Below are 16,971 nucleotides of genomic sequence, written 5' to 3' on the forward strand. Positions count from 1 at the left end.
TTAGAGAGACTTGACATCTTTACAATGTTGAATTCTCCTATCCATGTATAAGGGATGTCTTTTCACTGTTCAAATCTTCTCTGCCTTCAAGAATGTTTTAAAGTTTTCCTCATTTCTGAACATTTCTTGTTTTTAAATTTATTCTTAAAACTACTTTTTTGTTGTTGTTAAAACTTTTGATAGCTTTCGACAATGTCTAAAGTATATTTTTTAAAACTTTAAAAAGTGTTTTGGGTTAAAAAAAACACCCCTCCCACAATATAAAAATATAAACACATCAACTATAGGGAGGAAATGTGTGAAAGTGTGAGAGAGTGGTGTGTTAGCAGCTAGCAGCCCCTGTCCAGCGGCATCAATGGGCAGGTTTGTTAGATGGGATAGAGAAATGGATTAATTCACCAAAAGAGTTCAGTGTTGCTGACTTAAGATAACTGCTGCTGTAATCCAAACAGCCTAAATTAATAACTTAAAAGAGCATAAGACATTTCATTTGATGTCATATCTATCCTAGTAACTCTTAAAATTAAAACAAATATACAAGAAATTTCCTACTACCAAGAATGTTTAATTTCAACCAACTACATACAAGAATCATATATCACAATGAAACACTTAAGGTTTTACCCTATAAAGATCGGAAAAAGATAAGGATAGTTCACTTTTTGAACCACTCTTACTTAACATTGTTCTCAAGATCTAGACAATGCAATGCAATACTATATATACATTCAGTTGTCATTCAATCATTTTATTTCTACAAAAATGGCCAATTTCATACAGTTCAACTGTGTGTGTGTGTGTGTGTGTGTGTGTGTGTAAGGAAAATAAATAGAAAGCTGTATAAGTATGTCAACAAGTTCCAAATTTGTAACATTTTAATGCAATGCTAATCGAAAAGCAAATAGTAATTTAAAACTGTCTTCAAAAATTTTCTTCAGCCTTTCAGGGTTCACATGGAATAAAATATTTGTTACATATTATAGTATCTCATTTTATCAGAGATTAAAATTGAGTATTATACTATCACTAGGAGCCCGTTGCACGAAGTTTCGTGCAATACTTTTCCTTCACCTGGCTGCCGGCACCAGTTATCCGACAGCAGCAGTTTTCCTCTGGCCACCCGCCGATCAGAGCGCCTCCCACCAGCACAATCGGCCACCCCGAGAGGAACTCCGATCGGGCGGGTGGCCAAAGGAAAACTGGTGCCAGCAGCCACGCAATCGGCCACCCCGAGTTCCGCCACAGCGTCTTCCACAGCACTGGCCTAAGCAGCGCCGGCCGTTTAAGCCGGCAGGAGGAGCGGGGGTCGGGGATTTGCGAGTCCCCGCCCCCCGCTCCTACCGCCAGCCAATCGGCCACCCTGAGTCCCGCCCCCCGTGCCTCCAGCCGGCCCAATCGTGGGTGTAGCGGAGTGATGGTAATTTGCATATTACCATTTTATTAAGTATGATGATGATAAACAAGCACCCCCCAGCCGTACTGACAGCCACAGAGGAATTATAGCCAAGAACAAGCTGATCTGCGGAGTGAGGGAAGGAGGATTGTGGCACACATAGGGCTAATGTGAGGATTAAATGAGATAAGGCATGCAAAGCAATTAGAACAGTGTTCAATCAATACAAAGACAGTACTTGATAAACATTAGCCATCATGATCAAGTAATTATAGGTGTTACCAATATAGGCAATAACTGCATACATAATGTATTCCTGAAATGGTAAAAACATCAAACTTAGATAAATATTATCATTTCAGAAATACTTTTTCTTATTCTGATTCATCTTTAATTGCTTATGGTTCACTGCTTCTCCTACCAAGACAGAACTCAATGTGCTGAACCCCTTAAAATGGTAGGGACAAGAAGAACATGACCCAGTCCTTAACCTCCAGAAGCAGTTGAAAAGGGACAATATTCAGAAAATATTTTCTACTTACAAGAATTTGTAGGATTCCAATAAAATTAAATCTAAACTGCTTCTTCCCTCTTACACTTTCTCTCTTCAGCAAATTTCTCAGTAACCCATTTTCTCCTCCAGCCATAACCCAAAAAAGCCCCTAGTAAGTGAGGTAAATCTCTAAATACAAAATAACTCCCCTACATGGGAAACATAGCTACAGCTGCACTGGCTCTGAAAACAGAAGTTACTTCTTGGTATTGCTAACCACTACTTCATGCCCCATTTGCAAATCAAGAAGCAATACTGCCGAAACCGGTTTGGCTCAGTGGATAGAGCGTCGGCCTGCGGACTGAAGGGTCCCAGGTTCGATTCTGGTCAAGGGCATGTTCCTTGGTTGCGGGCACATCCCCAGTAGGGGGTGTGCAGGAGGCAGCTGATCGATGTTTCTAACCTCCTCTCTATCTCTCTCCCCCTTCCTCTCTATAAAAAATCAATAAAATATATTAAAAAAAAAAAAAAAGAAGCAATACTTCAGCCAGCCTGGTGTGGGTCAGTGGTGACCTATGAACTAGGAGTTCATGGTTTGATTCCCAGTCAGGGCACATGGTCTCGTAGGGGGCTTGATCCCCAGTAGGGGATATGCAGGAGGTAGCCAATCAATTATTCTCTCATCATTGATGTTTCTATCTCTCTTCTCCCTTCCTCTCTCTGAAATCAAGAAAAAACATATTATAAAAAAAAAAAAGAAGCAATACTTCAGATGAGCCCAAGTCACCAATTCAGATAAGCATTTTTTAAAGTACACACTTTAAAAAAAAAAAAGTGTGTGTGTGTATATATATATGTATGTATGTGTGTGTGTGTGTGTGTGTGTATATATATATATATATGTGTGTGTGTGTGTGTGTGTGTGTGTATGTGTGTGTGTGTGTGTGTGTGTGTATACACACACACATATATACTTTTCTTGATTAAAGGGGGCGGGGGGGGGAGAAGGATAGATCAATCTCTTAAAAAATAAAAACCTACATGTTCACAACTCTTAAGTTACACAGTGACTGAAATCATTTTTTTAAAAATGCAGGTTTGATTTACAATAGCTTCAAAAAGAATAAAATATCTAGAAAATATAATAACCAAGGAGGTGCAAGACTTGTACTTTGAAAACTACAAAACACTGCTAAAAAATTTAAAGGCACAAATAAATGGAAGACATACCATGTTCATGGACCGGAAGACTTAATATTGTTAAGATGTCTATACTACCCAAAGCAATCTAGAGGTTCAATGCAATCCCTATCAAAACCACAATAGCACTTTTTTGCATAAACAGAAAAATCCCCCATATGGAATCTCAAGGAACCCCAAATAGCCAAAACAATCTTGAAAGAGAACAAAGTTTAAGGTCTCACATCCTGATTTCAAAGCATATCACAAAGCTACAGTAATCAAAATATGTGGCACTGTCATAAAGAGAGACAAATAGATCAATGAAACAGAATAGAGCCCAGAAATAAGTGTCATATAAATGGTCACATGGAACAACCAAGATGGCGGCATAGGTAAACACCTGAACTTGCTGCCGCGCACAACCATATCAAAGCTACAACTAAAAGACAAAACAAATATCATCCAGAACCACGGGAAGGCTGGCTGAGTGGAAATTCTACAACTAGAAGGAAAGAGAAAAGCGCATTGAGTCTGGTAGGAGGTGCGGAGGTACGGAAGTGAAGTGTGGAGGTACAGAGGCGCTCGCAAGAGGGGCTGGCAACTGAGTACACTGTTGTCTTTTTCAATCAGGAGGTACAAGCTCCCGACTGCTCTGAACTCCAGTTCCGGGCAAGACTCTGGGGACCCAGACTCATACAGGGAGAAACTGGACTGTCTGGCATCGTGCCGGAATGTGAGGGAGGCTTTCTCTCAGAGGTGCTTGCAACGATCATTGTCCCTGCATGGTGCCGCGGGACATAGAGACCCAAGGACCTCTTTGAGGCAAGGCTGACATCAGCCATTGCTGTTTGCTCTGCCCTGGTGATTCCCTAAAACCCTGCCCCGCCCAATTTACAACCTTACCCAAGCTGTGTGCAGAGGCTTCTGCATATGAATGGCCTGGCCTTTTGCAATCTAAAATTACCTAAAAAACTGCAGCTGGGTCAGAGAGCCCCAGGGATTCCAAAAGAAGGCCCAAGGCTCCACAGCAACTTGCACTGCTTCACAGCTGGGCCTCATCTGGGCACCTCCAAACCCCAAACAAAGAAGAGGAATCTGCAGATCTCTCTGTAGCTCCTGCTGGGTGGCCTCGGACTGTGGCTGACTTTGCACCTCCTTGGAGATCCAAGAGCCATTGTACCCAGTGGTCAGAGTGAGACCATCCAGATTACAACTCTTCACATCCATAAGAGACACACTCAGGGGGCAGACTCAGTGAGCGCCAAAGCCCCACTGAAGCAAGTCCTGCCCCATAAGGGTGTCTCCAGCACAGAAGTTCTCCCACTGTAGACACAACTGGTCCTCATAGCCAATTGGCCTGGAGGTCAATTCCTCCCAGTGATACCAACAGCAATCAAGGCTTAACCTTTTTCACTCGGATGTCGAGTGTGACTCGACACGGTTAGCATTGGTAGCAGCTCGTATGTCAAATTGTATTGAATGTATCAATAATTTGAAATATAAAAAAATCCAAATAAATAAGTTTGTATGAAAAGAAACTCCAGTTTTTTATTCTACTAGTACAGATGAAACTAATTACTACTTAATCCAGCACTTTTCAATCTTTTTCATCTCATGACACATAAACTAATTACTAAAATTCTTCAGCACACCAAAAAATACATTTTTTGTTGCTCTGACAAAAATATAAGTATAAATTTGATTCATTCACGTGGGATGGCTAGTGTCCTCTTTTTTTAAAATCTGACTATCTGAAAGAAAAGAGGTCAGTGCCCCTGACTACATAGTCAGTATTGCATGTTTTAAAAATTCTTGCAGCATACCAGTGTGTTGCGGCACACTGGTTGAAAAATCACTGACTTAATCCAAAAACGCCTTCATTAAGGACAAAGCAACAGAAAATGAACTTCTAGAGCTCCTGGGCCTCTCATGGAAGTCCATCAGAGATTTTGAGAAGCTGATGTCAATGCCGGCTTTCAGAAATATCTCCAACTCCTTTCAATCCATGGCCAGATTCAGAGAATATTCTACATTTCTAGACAAACTTGCCACATCAACCTAGAATTAAGAAGTATTCACAGAATGCAATATAGCCTAATGTAATCTAAGCAATTACCAGGTACCTAAATCATCAATAGTAAGCACATTCCCTGGTTTATCTGTTCATGGGGTCCCTTGGTTTCCTTTTAAGAATGTGCATGGTCCAGAATGGACTGTGATCATCATAATGATTAAGAAATTGATAGGAAGTAATATTAATGTTGATAGCATACACTGGTTTTGCCCTAACTGCCAGGTCTGCTCTCTTCAGCTGGAGTACAACACAACAAAATCTACTACTACCTTAAATACTCCTTCAGGATTAGATAGCTTAGCTTCTGGAATGAAATCCTGGCTCAACTACCTACCAGATCTGTTGCCTTGGGAATACAGGCACACCTCATTTTATTCACAGATGTTTTGGTGTTTTATAAATGAAGGCAAAAACCCTCTACCAGCAAAAAAAAAAAACAAAAAAAAAACTCGCTTCATTGTGGTCTGGAACCCAACTGCAATATTTCTGAGGTGTGCCTGTATTACTTCATTTCTTTGTGCCTGATTCATTATCTATAAATTGGAGTTTTATGAGAATCTGAAATCTTAAAATCCAAAAGTTACAAAGTAATGATTCAAGTAGTTGTTTACTACTCATTTAGGTAAGAAAAAGGTGGTGTCACCTTATGTCCAATTATAGCAGAATTCCTAACATCTACATCTTAAGTTCAGAGTTTTACATGTACTCTTGATCCTCAATCAAGGTCTCGGATTCGAGAAGGGGAGAAGGTCATTTTAGGTCAACCTTCATTCAAACAATGTCTGCTATGCATAAACTGTAGATGTTAACAGAGATTCTGCCCTACAGAAATTCCAATCTGGACAAAGAATGACACTAATAAAATAATTTAAGTAGCTAAATAAGGCAGTACACAATTAAGTTAGAAATGAATGAAACCCAATGAATATGAGGTCAAGCAAATTCAGAGGGGATTGCAGGACTGAAGAGAAATAGAGGAAGTTGGGGGAGGTGAGAGCCCATTGCAGTGCCCAAGGCTGGGGGCTGAAAGAGCTCACCAAGAGAATTAATAGGCATTGGTGCTGCCTGGTAAGGAGTCAAAAATGAGATCAATGTGGCAGACAGAATAATCATGGAATTAATAAAAACAGGGAAACTGGAGGTGGCACAAGATAATTCTGCTCTGGACATGTGCAATGTGTTGGTGCCTAGACATGCACATGAAGGAAGACATCCTCAGGGCAGCTAGAGGACAGTGACTGACAACAAGATGATAACCAAGAAGTACAAAGTCACAGAAACCAAGGCAGAAAAGTTCCAAGAAGCAGCTATCAACAATGCCTGACCTGCCTACAACAGATAGCAAGAGAAAATTCAGCCATAGAAAACAGGCCTCTTGGCAGTCTGGAAAAGACAATCAGAAAGCTCAAGCCACATGCAGATGAAGGAGAATTTCTAAAATATCAAGCACCAGCAATAATTTAATTTTCCACAAGAGTAGTTTGGCTTATTACTACTCTAGATGATAATAAGTTAGATAATTTTATATCTACCCCACCCCCCAAAGGTGATCTTTTTGGCAGGTGTCTCTGAGTCCTGCAAGGACTATAAAGAGGAGGAAATAGTCATTAACAAGAGGAAGAGAGGACACTTTCCAACTACAGGATTCCAAGGCTCCTGGCAGCAGTGAACAGCTTTAAACAATATTAATTCTACTTACTAGGCCCTAGATTAGAGTAGCCACTCTGCACCCCTATACAAAGGATTAAAACACCTCTGTTAAGAAAATCACTTTTTAAATTACTTTTACATTTATATAATGTAATAATTTGATTAGAAGAAAGTAAATATGTTTTGAAGAACCAAGATGGCAGTGTAAGTAAACGCAGGTACTCGCCACCACCCACAACCACATCAAAATTACCAAAATATAGAACTACCATCATTCAAAACCACCTGAAATCTGGCTGAATGGAAGTCCTACAACTACAGAAGTAAAGAAAGCACAATGAGACTGGTTAGTGGTGAGGAGGCGGAAGCCAAGGAGAGGTGGAGGCACAGAACAGGCTCATCGGACACCCACGTGTGGTGTTTTTATAATCGGGAGAGAGAGATGTGGCTGCAGAGGCCTCCCATGAGAAGCAAGGGGTCTCAGACCCACACCAGACCCCTAAGCACAGAGTTCCAGTGCTGGGAAGAGGAGTCCCCACCACTAGGGGCTGTAAAAACATGCTGGGATCGTGGCTGATTGACACAGAGGCTGCTGGAGACCCAGGGAGTTCCTTTGAAAGGGCCAGCTCAAGACTTACTCAGGCTCAATCCCTCTGGACTCCAATGCTGGGGGGTGGTGGCTTGAAAGGAACCTGGGACATTCAAGGAGGAACTGATTGTCTGGCATTGGAGCAGGAATTTAGGGGTGGCTTTCTCCCAGATTTAGGGGGTGGTGATCATTGTTCCTGTCCTAGGATCTCCCCCATTGCAGAGCTGACTAGAAGCCGTATCTGAGTTTCCATAAGCTTGGCTCACACTTTTTGCTCTGCCCTGGTGATTCCCTGAGAACCTCCCCTTTGCAATTTGCAGCCCCACCCAAGGTGTTTGCAGCAGCTTTTCCATATGGTCTGTCCTGGTCAAGCTTCATACTTTCCTAAAATCTCCTAAACGAGCAACAACTGATGTTAGCATGCCCCATACCAGTGGTCAGCAAACTCATTAGTCAACAGAGCCAAATAGCAACAGTACAACGATTGAAATTTCTTTTGAGAGCCACATTTTTTAAACTTAAACTTCTTCTAACGCCACTTCTTCAAAATAGACTCGCCCAGGCCGTGGTATTTTGTGGAAGAGCCACACTCAAGGGGCCAAAGAGCTGCATGTGGCTCGCGAGCCGCAATTTGCCGACCACGGCCCCATACCTATCAATAAGAGGACCAAGACCCAGCACTAGCACCAGCAGCCTGCCTTACTTCACAGCTGGGCCTTGCCTGGGCACTTCCTAGCCCAGTGGTGGGCAAACCTCGGCTCGCGACCCACATGCGGCTCTTTGACCCCTTGAGTGTGGCTCTTCCACAAAATACCATGTGCGGGCACGCGCGTACAGTGCAATTGAAACTTCGTGGCCCATGCGCAGAAGTCGGTTTTCGGCCTGGGCAAGTCTATTTTGAAGTGGTTCTAACGCCGAGCCACATTCAAGGGGCCAAAGAGCCGCGGTTTGCCGACCACTGTCCTAGCCCAATACAAGGGTGGCCCCAGGCAGTGGCTAACTTTGCACCTCCCGGGAGGCCCTAGAGCCAGTGTACCCAGTGGACAGCTTCAAACCATTCCAGATTACAACTCTACACATCCACAAGCAACACACTCAAGGGTCAGACTGAGTAAGCACCAAAGCCCCACTGAAGCAAGTCCTGCACCATAGGGGTGTCTCCTGCACAGAAGCTCTCCCATTGCAGACACAGCTGGTCCTCACAGTCAATTGGCCTGGAGTTCAATTCCTCCCAGTGATGCCAACAGCAATCAACACTCAACTACAACAAGACTGTGCACTTAGCCCACAAAGGGGTGCACCTAGAGTTCCCAGTTCAGGTGACTGGGGAGGCTGAGCCATAGGGCCCTAGAGGACACCTACTACACAAGGCCACTTTACTAATTCCATGAGATAGAGCAGCTTTACCTAATACACAGAAATAAACACAGGGAAGCAGCCAAAATGCAGAGACAAAGAAACATGTCACAAATGAAAGAAATGGAAGCAAGCAACCTACTGAATACAGAGTTCAAAACAATGGTTATAAGGTTGCTCAAGGATCTTAATGAGAGCTTCAAGGGACTCAAAGAGAGATTCAAAGGACTTAGTGAGAATGTCAAAGACATGAAAAAGGACCAGTCAGAAATTAAGCATACACTAACTGAAATAAAGAATAATTTACAGGCATTCAACAGTATAGTAGAGGATTCTGAGAATCAAATCAATGATTTGAATATGAGGCAGCAAAAAACACCCCATCAGAAGAGCAAAAAGAAAAAAGAATCCAAAAATATGAAGATAGTGTAAGGAGCCTCTGGGACAACTTCAAGCCTACCAACATTTGCATTATGGGGATTCCAGAAGGAGAAGAGAGAGAGCAAGATACTGAAAATCTATTTGAAGAAATGATGACAGGAAACTTCCCCCCACCTGGTGAAAGAAATAGACTTACAAGTCCAGGAAGCGCAGAGAGTCCCAAACAAGAGGAATCCAAAGAGGCCCACACCAAGACACATCATAATTAAAATGCCAAGGGTTAAAGACAAAGAAAGAATCTTAAAAGCAGCAAGAGAAAAGCAGTTCATTACCTACAACGGAGCGCCCTTCCGACTGTCAGCTTATTTCTCAACAAAAACTTTGCAGGCCAGAAGGGAGTGGCAAGAAATATTCAAAGTGATGAACAGCAAGGACCTACAACCAAGATTACTCTACCCAGCAAAGCTATCATTTAGAATTGAAGGGCAGATAAAGAGCTTCACAGACAAGAAAAAGCTAAAGGAGTTCATCACCACCAAACCAGTATTAGATGGAAATGTTGAAGGGTATTCTTTTACAAGAGGAAGAAGAAGAAAAAGATTAAAATTATGAACAATAAAATGGCAATAAATACATTTCTATCAACAATTGAATCTATAATCAAAATAAAAGAACAAAAAAAATCTAATGAAAAAATATACTGATGAATAAAATAGAATCAGAGGCATGAAATATGGAACAGAATGATGAATCTCAGAGGGAATGGGGAGGGGGGGGAGGGAGCAGGAGGAGATTAACCAAAGATCTTATATGCATAGCATTACCTATGGACACAGACAATGGGGTGATGAAGGCCTGGGGTGGCACAGGAACTGGATGGGGGGGGGGGGGGGGGGGGGCGCGGCGGGATAATGGAGGTGAATGGGGGACATCTGTAATACTCTCAACAATAGTTTTTTTAAAAAAGTAAATACTACTCCTAATCAATTCTACTTCCTAAAACAAATTACCTAATCAAATTAGGTTTTAACTCCTTCTTTTGGCCTTTATTCCTAAGCACTTTGTTTGTATACTTTGTAGATGAAACATTTTTATATCCTCCTACACATCTGTCACATATACAGATTAAAACAAAATTGAAATATAAATTATCATCTACTAAAACAGTCATTTCTGGAATTTTATCCAAATTTATATTTACTAGACATATAAAATGACCATTTCATTTATAATAAATTAAAAGAAGCCCGGACAGGGGCGGGGGCGGGGGCGGGGCTGGGCTTGACAGGGGACCTCAGGCTGCGTCCCTCACCCAGCAGGGCTTGATGGGGGACCTCAGGCCATGCCCCCCGCCCCAGCTCCAGGCCGGGAGACCGCAGGCTGTGCCCTCCCGCCCCCATCCTGGCACCGGACCAGAAGACCTCAGGCCATGCCCCCCGCCCCACGGAGCTTAATGGGGGACCTCAGGCCACACCCCCCACCCCAGCGCTGGGCCACCTCAGGCTGTGCCCCCCACACCAGTGCCGGGCCAGGAGACCTCAGGCTGCGCCTCCCCCGGCGCCCAGCAGGGCTTGACAGGGGGCGTGAGGCTGTGCCCCCGACCCAGCGCCGGGCTGGGGAACCTGAGGCTGAGCCCCCTGCCTGGAGGGGTTTGACAGGGGTGGGGCCAGCTGGGTCTGGGTCTCACCCAATGGGGTTGGGACCGGCCAGGTCTGGGTCTCCTGCATTTTCGAAGTGCGTGCAGGTGGTGGGCAGGGACTTGACTCTAGGTCCCACGGCGCGCCCCAGACTCTGATATGAGGGAGATTTTATATACATTTTACTAATTTTATTTCATCTCTGACACTTCTATTATAGAGAAAGGGCAAATAGCAATATTAAAATATTTCTCCTAATTAATTCCCTTTTAATGTGCATGAATTTCATGCACCGGGCCACTAGTTTTTACCATAAAACAAGCAAGCCAAACTTTGGCAGGAGTTACAAGACTGGCATGCACTGGTGGCTTCTGTATCAGAAATAGAGTTCTTTACCATGCCAGAAAAAAACACACAAGAGCATATATTACATGACATGATGCTTTTAAAGATATATATATATATATATATATATATATATATATATATATATATATATATATAATTTTTTTAAATTGATTTCAGAGAGGAAGGGAGACAGAGACAGAAATAACAATGATGAGAGAGAACCACTGGTTGGCCGCCTCCCGCATGCCCCCCACATGATGCTTTTTTTTTAAAAAGATCCCATTTGCTGGTCATAATGGGCTGATTGGTAAATCAAAATACTACTAAAATTATACATTTAGTATATACAGAGATATATTTTTAATATATTTTCACTATACACACATGCACACACACCTGCTTTCACGATTCTCAATAGCTAAATCTTAGCTTCAAGAAAAATCTTGACACATCCAGAAAAACGAGTTATTTGTAGTAATTATAGTAACTTCTACTTCTGGCAACTCTTGCAAAGTCCTTACAAACTGTACAGCACAACTAAAACATTCTCAAAGTCCCTTTTCTCTGGACTATTCATAATACAGCCTCATAGGTCAGTAACAATGGATGTTAAGATATAGTTATGTTAAGACATATAGGATGGTAAAACAAGGAATGACTCACTGACTTTAGAAAATTAACAACATCTAATCCAAGTATGAAAATCTGCAGTAGGTAATCTAGCTATTTCTGCTGGTTTTCTTCAGGAGACAATGAATTTTATTTTGCTTTTAAGATTTTTTTGATGAAATTATACTGCAATGGAGAAAAACTATACAAACTTACAAAATACCCAGAGAACCATCATTACAATTACAGGTAAATCTTAACTTTGAAAAAGAAAACTAGTTTACATTACTAAAATAAGCACAAAAATCCCTAGGGTGTCAATGAACAAAGAGAACTCAGTTACCTTCAGAAATATGCCCAGATTTGCTGAAAAAAAAAAAAAAATCAACAGCATCCTTTTGGGGCAAATGCTGCGTTTGTGCCCTGTCAGATGTCAAACTCACAGTATCACAATCATGTGAGAAAATCAATCTCATTTCTCCTACTTAAGCAAAAACAACACTAGAATTTGATCAGCAGGAGGTTGAAAGCAAAAGCCATTTTTGGAACTACGTTCAGGAATATTTGATATGAACCAGACCCATTCATGATGGGTAGAGGCCTATGCTCTATGTAAGTATAATTACCATCAATGTATTAAACAGCTCACTTGTACATTTAATTGTTCACACAGACACAACACGGCCACAAGATGCCTGACTGCCAGGACCACTGGCTGACTCAATGACTTCTTTCATACTTTACATCCTGGCAGGCATTCTCCTCACCTGGCCCTTACATTTATGGGGATCTGAGAGGTGCACTAAAACTTATAAACTATACAAATGGGAAATTAGCAAATATAATTTAGGCTGATATTTCTCAAACCAGGGATTTGTTTCCTTATCTATATACAAAGAATTAATGTATAATATGGCTCTTGGAAAAATAAGCAGTAGGATAATACAAACTTAAAGTTTTACTAGATTGAATCATTCTTTTATTTCCCTGTGCTAATGGCCCATGAAGAAAGTCATACACTCAAACAAATATTAAATGTCTACTGTGTGCCTGGCACTGTGCACGGTAAGCCGAGGTACAGAAAAGCAAGGACGCGTGCCTGCCAAGGACAACTTTAAACTCAAGGAGAGAAGCCCATTACATTATTGTACTATTTTAGGTTTACTGGACACCAACTACACGCCAGACTGTGCTGGGCACCATGGACACACAAGAACAATCAACTCACGACAGTTCGGTAAGCACTGATGAACTACCACCACTCCAGGCCTGACTGGTCTTAAAGCATCAATATGTTATTCTGGGAATAAACTTGCATCTGTCCATTAATCCTTTCTATAGATGCCACGTCTTTGAATACTTTCCACCTGTGTTAACCCAGACTAAGGTTGCTTAGAGAGTGAACTGAGGAAATGTAATGTTTTGAACAATAATAAACAGTAAACGGAAGCACATTTGCACTTTAACATTAATTTGGTTTGCATTTGCTGGTGCTTTCAATAACAATAAAAAGCAAGTAACTTTGGTCATAACGTGGAACATTAAATTTTCTTGCCATGGCAGTTCAGTGTGAAACAAAAGCTAAGCTAACAAGTTTTGCTTAGCTTTGTAAAAACCATTCACTTTCAGTACTTTCTTCAGGAAGACTCTGTGACTCATTTCCCTAGGCTCAAAAACAGGTAGTATTGACCAATTACAGATTTGGTCTTCTAGGTGACAAAGTGATTTTTAACCCTGTGCAAGTGCCTGTTTATAATCATACAATACTAATGAGAGTTTTTAAAACAGAGGCCAGCCCTTTTGATTGTAAATTATGAAGATTTGCAAACTAGAAACTTTCATATTGAAGACAAAGACACCCAATCACTATCTTAGAATAAAAAATGTAAACACTTTCCATAGCTTCCTGGGACGCTAAATAGAATTGTATGAGAGAGAGAGAACTGGTAAGCTAAACGTCCGCCAACACTGCAAAGCGATCCTGAAGGGGAAACTGAAGAAACCAGATTCCCATCCTAGAAATGTTTGAACAAATTCAAAGGAAAATGTTGTAAGCTGTGTTCCGAAGACTTTCCACCAGTCTTGCCATTTTTACTACTACATTTTAAAGTGAACTCTGTTTGCACGCCGTTATTAAAACCACAACCAAGGAAAAAAGTGTCCTAAAATTTGCCTATAAACAGCAATCAAGTCTAAAAATATCCCCCCCCCCCCCCCCCCCCCAGTGGGACAAGTGGCAAGAATATCCGAGAAGTCAGGAAGTTTTGAAATGGCAGTGACAGAAGGCAAGGAGGGCCAGGGGAAGGAATCACGGACAAGAGCAACTCGGTGCGGCCAACGCCACGAGCTGGTCTCCGGACGGCAAATTCGCCGCTCGCGACCGGGCTCGACCCGGCAACTTCGGCCGAACGGAGCCCCACGCCGCGGCCCGGCCTCTCGGTGGCAGCCCGACAGCGGCCTCCGCGAGGTCGCGGTGACAGCGCGGGGCCGGGACGCCGGCCGGGGACACCCACCTTCCTTCTCGGCTCGCGCCGCGGCCACGACGAGGCTCATTACCAGGTGCAGCGCTCCCAGGAGGCCGGCGGCCGCGCTCCTCGGGCCCCCGCCGCGGCCGGCCGCGGGCTCCAGACCGGCCGCGGAGGCGGCGGCGGCTCCTGCGGCTCCTCCGGCCCGCTTCCCCATCCCTGCCGGCCGGGGGCCGCCGCGCTCCGAGTCTGGCGCGGCCCTTCTCGGCGAGGCGGCGGCGGCGGCGCGGGCGCCGTGTTCTGGGCTCGGGCAGCGGCGCCGGGGACGAGAGCGGCTCCGGGCCCAGGGCTTCAGCTCCGGGCGTGGGTCTGGGCCCGTGTGTGCGTGGGAGCGAGCGTGTCAGTCACGGCCGCGGCCTCCACATCGCAAGCGAGGAGGCGAGGCGGAGAGGCGGCGGGTCAGGCACGGCGGGCGGCCATACTGGAGACGGGTACGGCCACGGCTACGGGCGCAGGCCTGCGAGGGGCGGGGCGCGGCCCTGGGCACCGCCCCGCCGTCACCGGGGGCCGCCGGTCGACTGTCGCCCGGACGCCGAGGGCCCGATCTGCTCGTCAGGCTCTCGCAGGCCCACGGCTCACCGGCCAGCGGAGCGGGGACAGCACAACCCAAACCCGTTCGCTGCCCGCAGGTAGGAGGAGAGAGGCGGCCCGGCGCGGCCGCCAGGACTTATGATGGCGGCGCACGCTTCGCGGAGGCTGTGACGTCGATCACGTGGAGACCGGCAGGCCTCGCGGCGCAGCCGCCGTGGGATGGGGGCGGGGCTGCGGGCGCGGCGAGGCGGGGCGCCGGGGAGGCCCACAGCTGCGCTGACGCGGGACCTGTGACCGCATCCGCGACGCTGCAGTGCGGGAGCCTCCAGAGCAGTGAGCGCGCCTGCGGACCCACCCCGAGGCCAGCGCGGAAAATCCCTCGCAGTGACTCCGCCGCTCGCACCGCCGCCTGGGAATGCCTGGTGGCGCTCCCAGGAGGACGGTGACCTGCGCTGTTCATCTCTATATCCTCTGGACAGGGTGTCAGGAGCGCTTACTGGAAACTTCTTGACCTTGGATTGTGCCCGCTTTGCTGTGTGTGTGTGTGTGTGTGTGTGTGTGTGTGTGTGTGTGTGTGAAGCAGCAGTGACCCTGGAGGGAGAGGGCAGATTGGTCTTTAGCATCCAGGGGGCCCTGCTGCCCTACGCTGTCTTCAGACGTTTTATTAACATACTAGAGGCCCAATGCACGAAATTAGTGCAAGGGCCTCGGTCCTCGCAGCCCTGGCTTCGTCTGGAAGGTTGTTTGGCTGTCTGGTCTAATTAGCATATTATGCTTTTATTATAGACTAGAGGCCCGGTACACGAAATTCGTGCACAGGGGCGCGGGGTGGGGGGGGGGGGTGTCCCTCAGCCCAGCCTGCACCCTCTCCAATCTGGGACCCCTCGAGTGATGTCCGACCTGAATCGGGCCGAAACGGGCAGTCGGACATCCCTCTCACAATCCAGAACTGCTAGCTCCCAACTGCTCGCCTGCCTGCCTTCCTGATTGCCCTTAACCCCTTCTGCCTGCCAGTCTGATCACCCCCTAACCACTTCCCTGCCAGCCTGATTGATGCCTAACTGCTCCCCTGCCAGCCTGATTGCCCCCAACTGCCCTCCCTTGCAAGCCTGGTCCCTCCCAACTGCCCTCTCCTGTTGGCCATCTTGTGGTGGCCATCTTGTGTCCACATGGGGGCAATCATCTTTGACCACATGGGGGCAGCCATCTTGTGTGTTGGAGTGACAGTCAATTTGCATATTACTCTTTTATTAGATAGGATAGAGGCCTGGTGCACGGGTGGAGGCCGGCTGGTTTGCCCTGAAGGGTGTCCTGAATCAGGGTGGGGGTTCCCTTGGGGCATGGGGCGGCCTGGGTGAGGGGCCTGTGGTGGTTTGCAGTCTGGCCACGCCCCTCAACGACCCAAGTGGAGGCCCTGGTATCTGGGATTTATTTATCTTCTATAATTGAAACTTTGTAGCCTTGAGCAGAGGCCAAGGCAGGCCAGGGCTGCAGAAGCTTGGCTTCCTCCATCGCCGGAGGCAACTCAAGCCTCCTGCTCTCTCCAGCTCCGTGGCTGCCACCATTTTTGTTGGGGTTTTTTTATCTTCTATAATTGAAACTTTGTAGCCTTAAGCAGAGGCCTGAGCGGGCCAGGGCAGGCGGAAAGCTTGGCTTCCTCCATTGCCAGGGAAACCCAAGCCTCCTGCTCTCTCCGTGGCTGCAGCCATCTTGGTTAGGTTAATTTGCATACTCGCTTCTGATTGGCTGGTGGGCGTGGTTTGTGGGTGTAGCAGATGTACGGTCAATTTGCCTATTACTCTTTTATTATATAGGACTAGCGGCCGGGTGCATGAAAATTCATGCACTGGAGAGGGGGTCCCTCAGCCCGCCTGTCCCCTCTCACAGTGTGGGAGCCCTCAGGGGCTGGAGACAACGCCCCCATCACACCTCTGCTGCTGCCACTGCCAGCAGTGCAAGTCTCAGCCCGGCCCTGGTTACCTGAGCCTCGGGTGCCCTTAGGCAGTTGGGCAGTGACATTCGAGGCTTGCCTGCACCTCGGGTGTCAGCTGGGCAGCCTCCATCCAAGGCTTGCCTGCGCCTCAGGCTGGCCCTGGGTGCCTGTGGGGCTGAGGGTGGGTCTGGCCTCACCATGCGCCTGCCGCTGCCCGTCCTCCCCACACACTCCCCCTCCGTGGGGCTGAAAGGACTGGGGGACTCGGGC

At 45.8% G+C, this 16,971-nt stretch overlaps 1 protein-coding gene across 1 annotated transcript in view; it reads right to left on the reverse strand.

The window, feature by feature from the left end:
- The window catches only part of TMEM131 (transmembrane protein 131), a 202,855-nt gene extending 187,928 nt beyond the window's left edge, over positions 1-14,927 (reverse strand). The window contains exon 1 of the mRNA XM_079792637.1: positions 14,226-14,927. Coding sequence (XP_079648763.1) covers positions 14,226-14,394 — 169 coding nt within the window. The 5' untranslated portion in view covers positions 14,395-14,927. The remainder of the gene's footprint in view (positions 1-14,225) is intronic.
- Positions 14,928-16,971: the final 2,044 nt, after the last annotated feature.

This window comes from Cnephaeus nilssonii (genome assembly GCF_951640355.1).
Source record: "Cnephaeus nilssonii genome assembly, chromosome: 15".
NCBI classification, from domain to species: Eukaryota; Metazoa; Chordata; class Mammalia; order Chiroptera; family Vespertilionidae; genus Cnephaeus; species Cnephaeus nilssonii.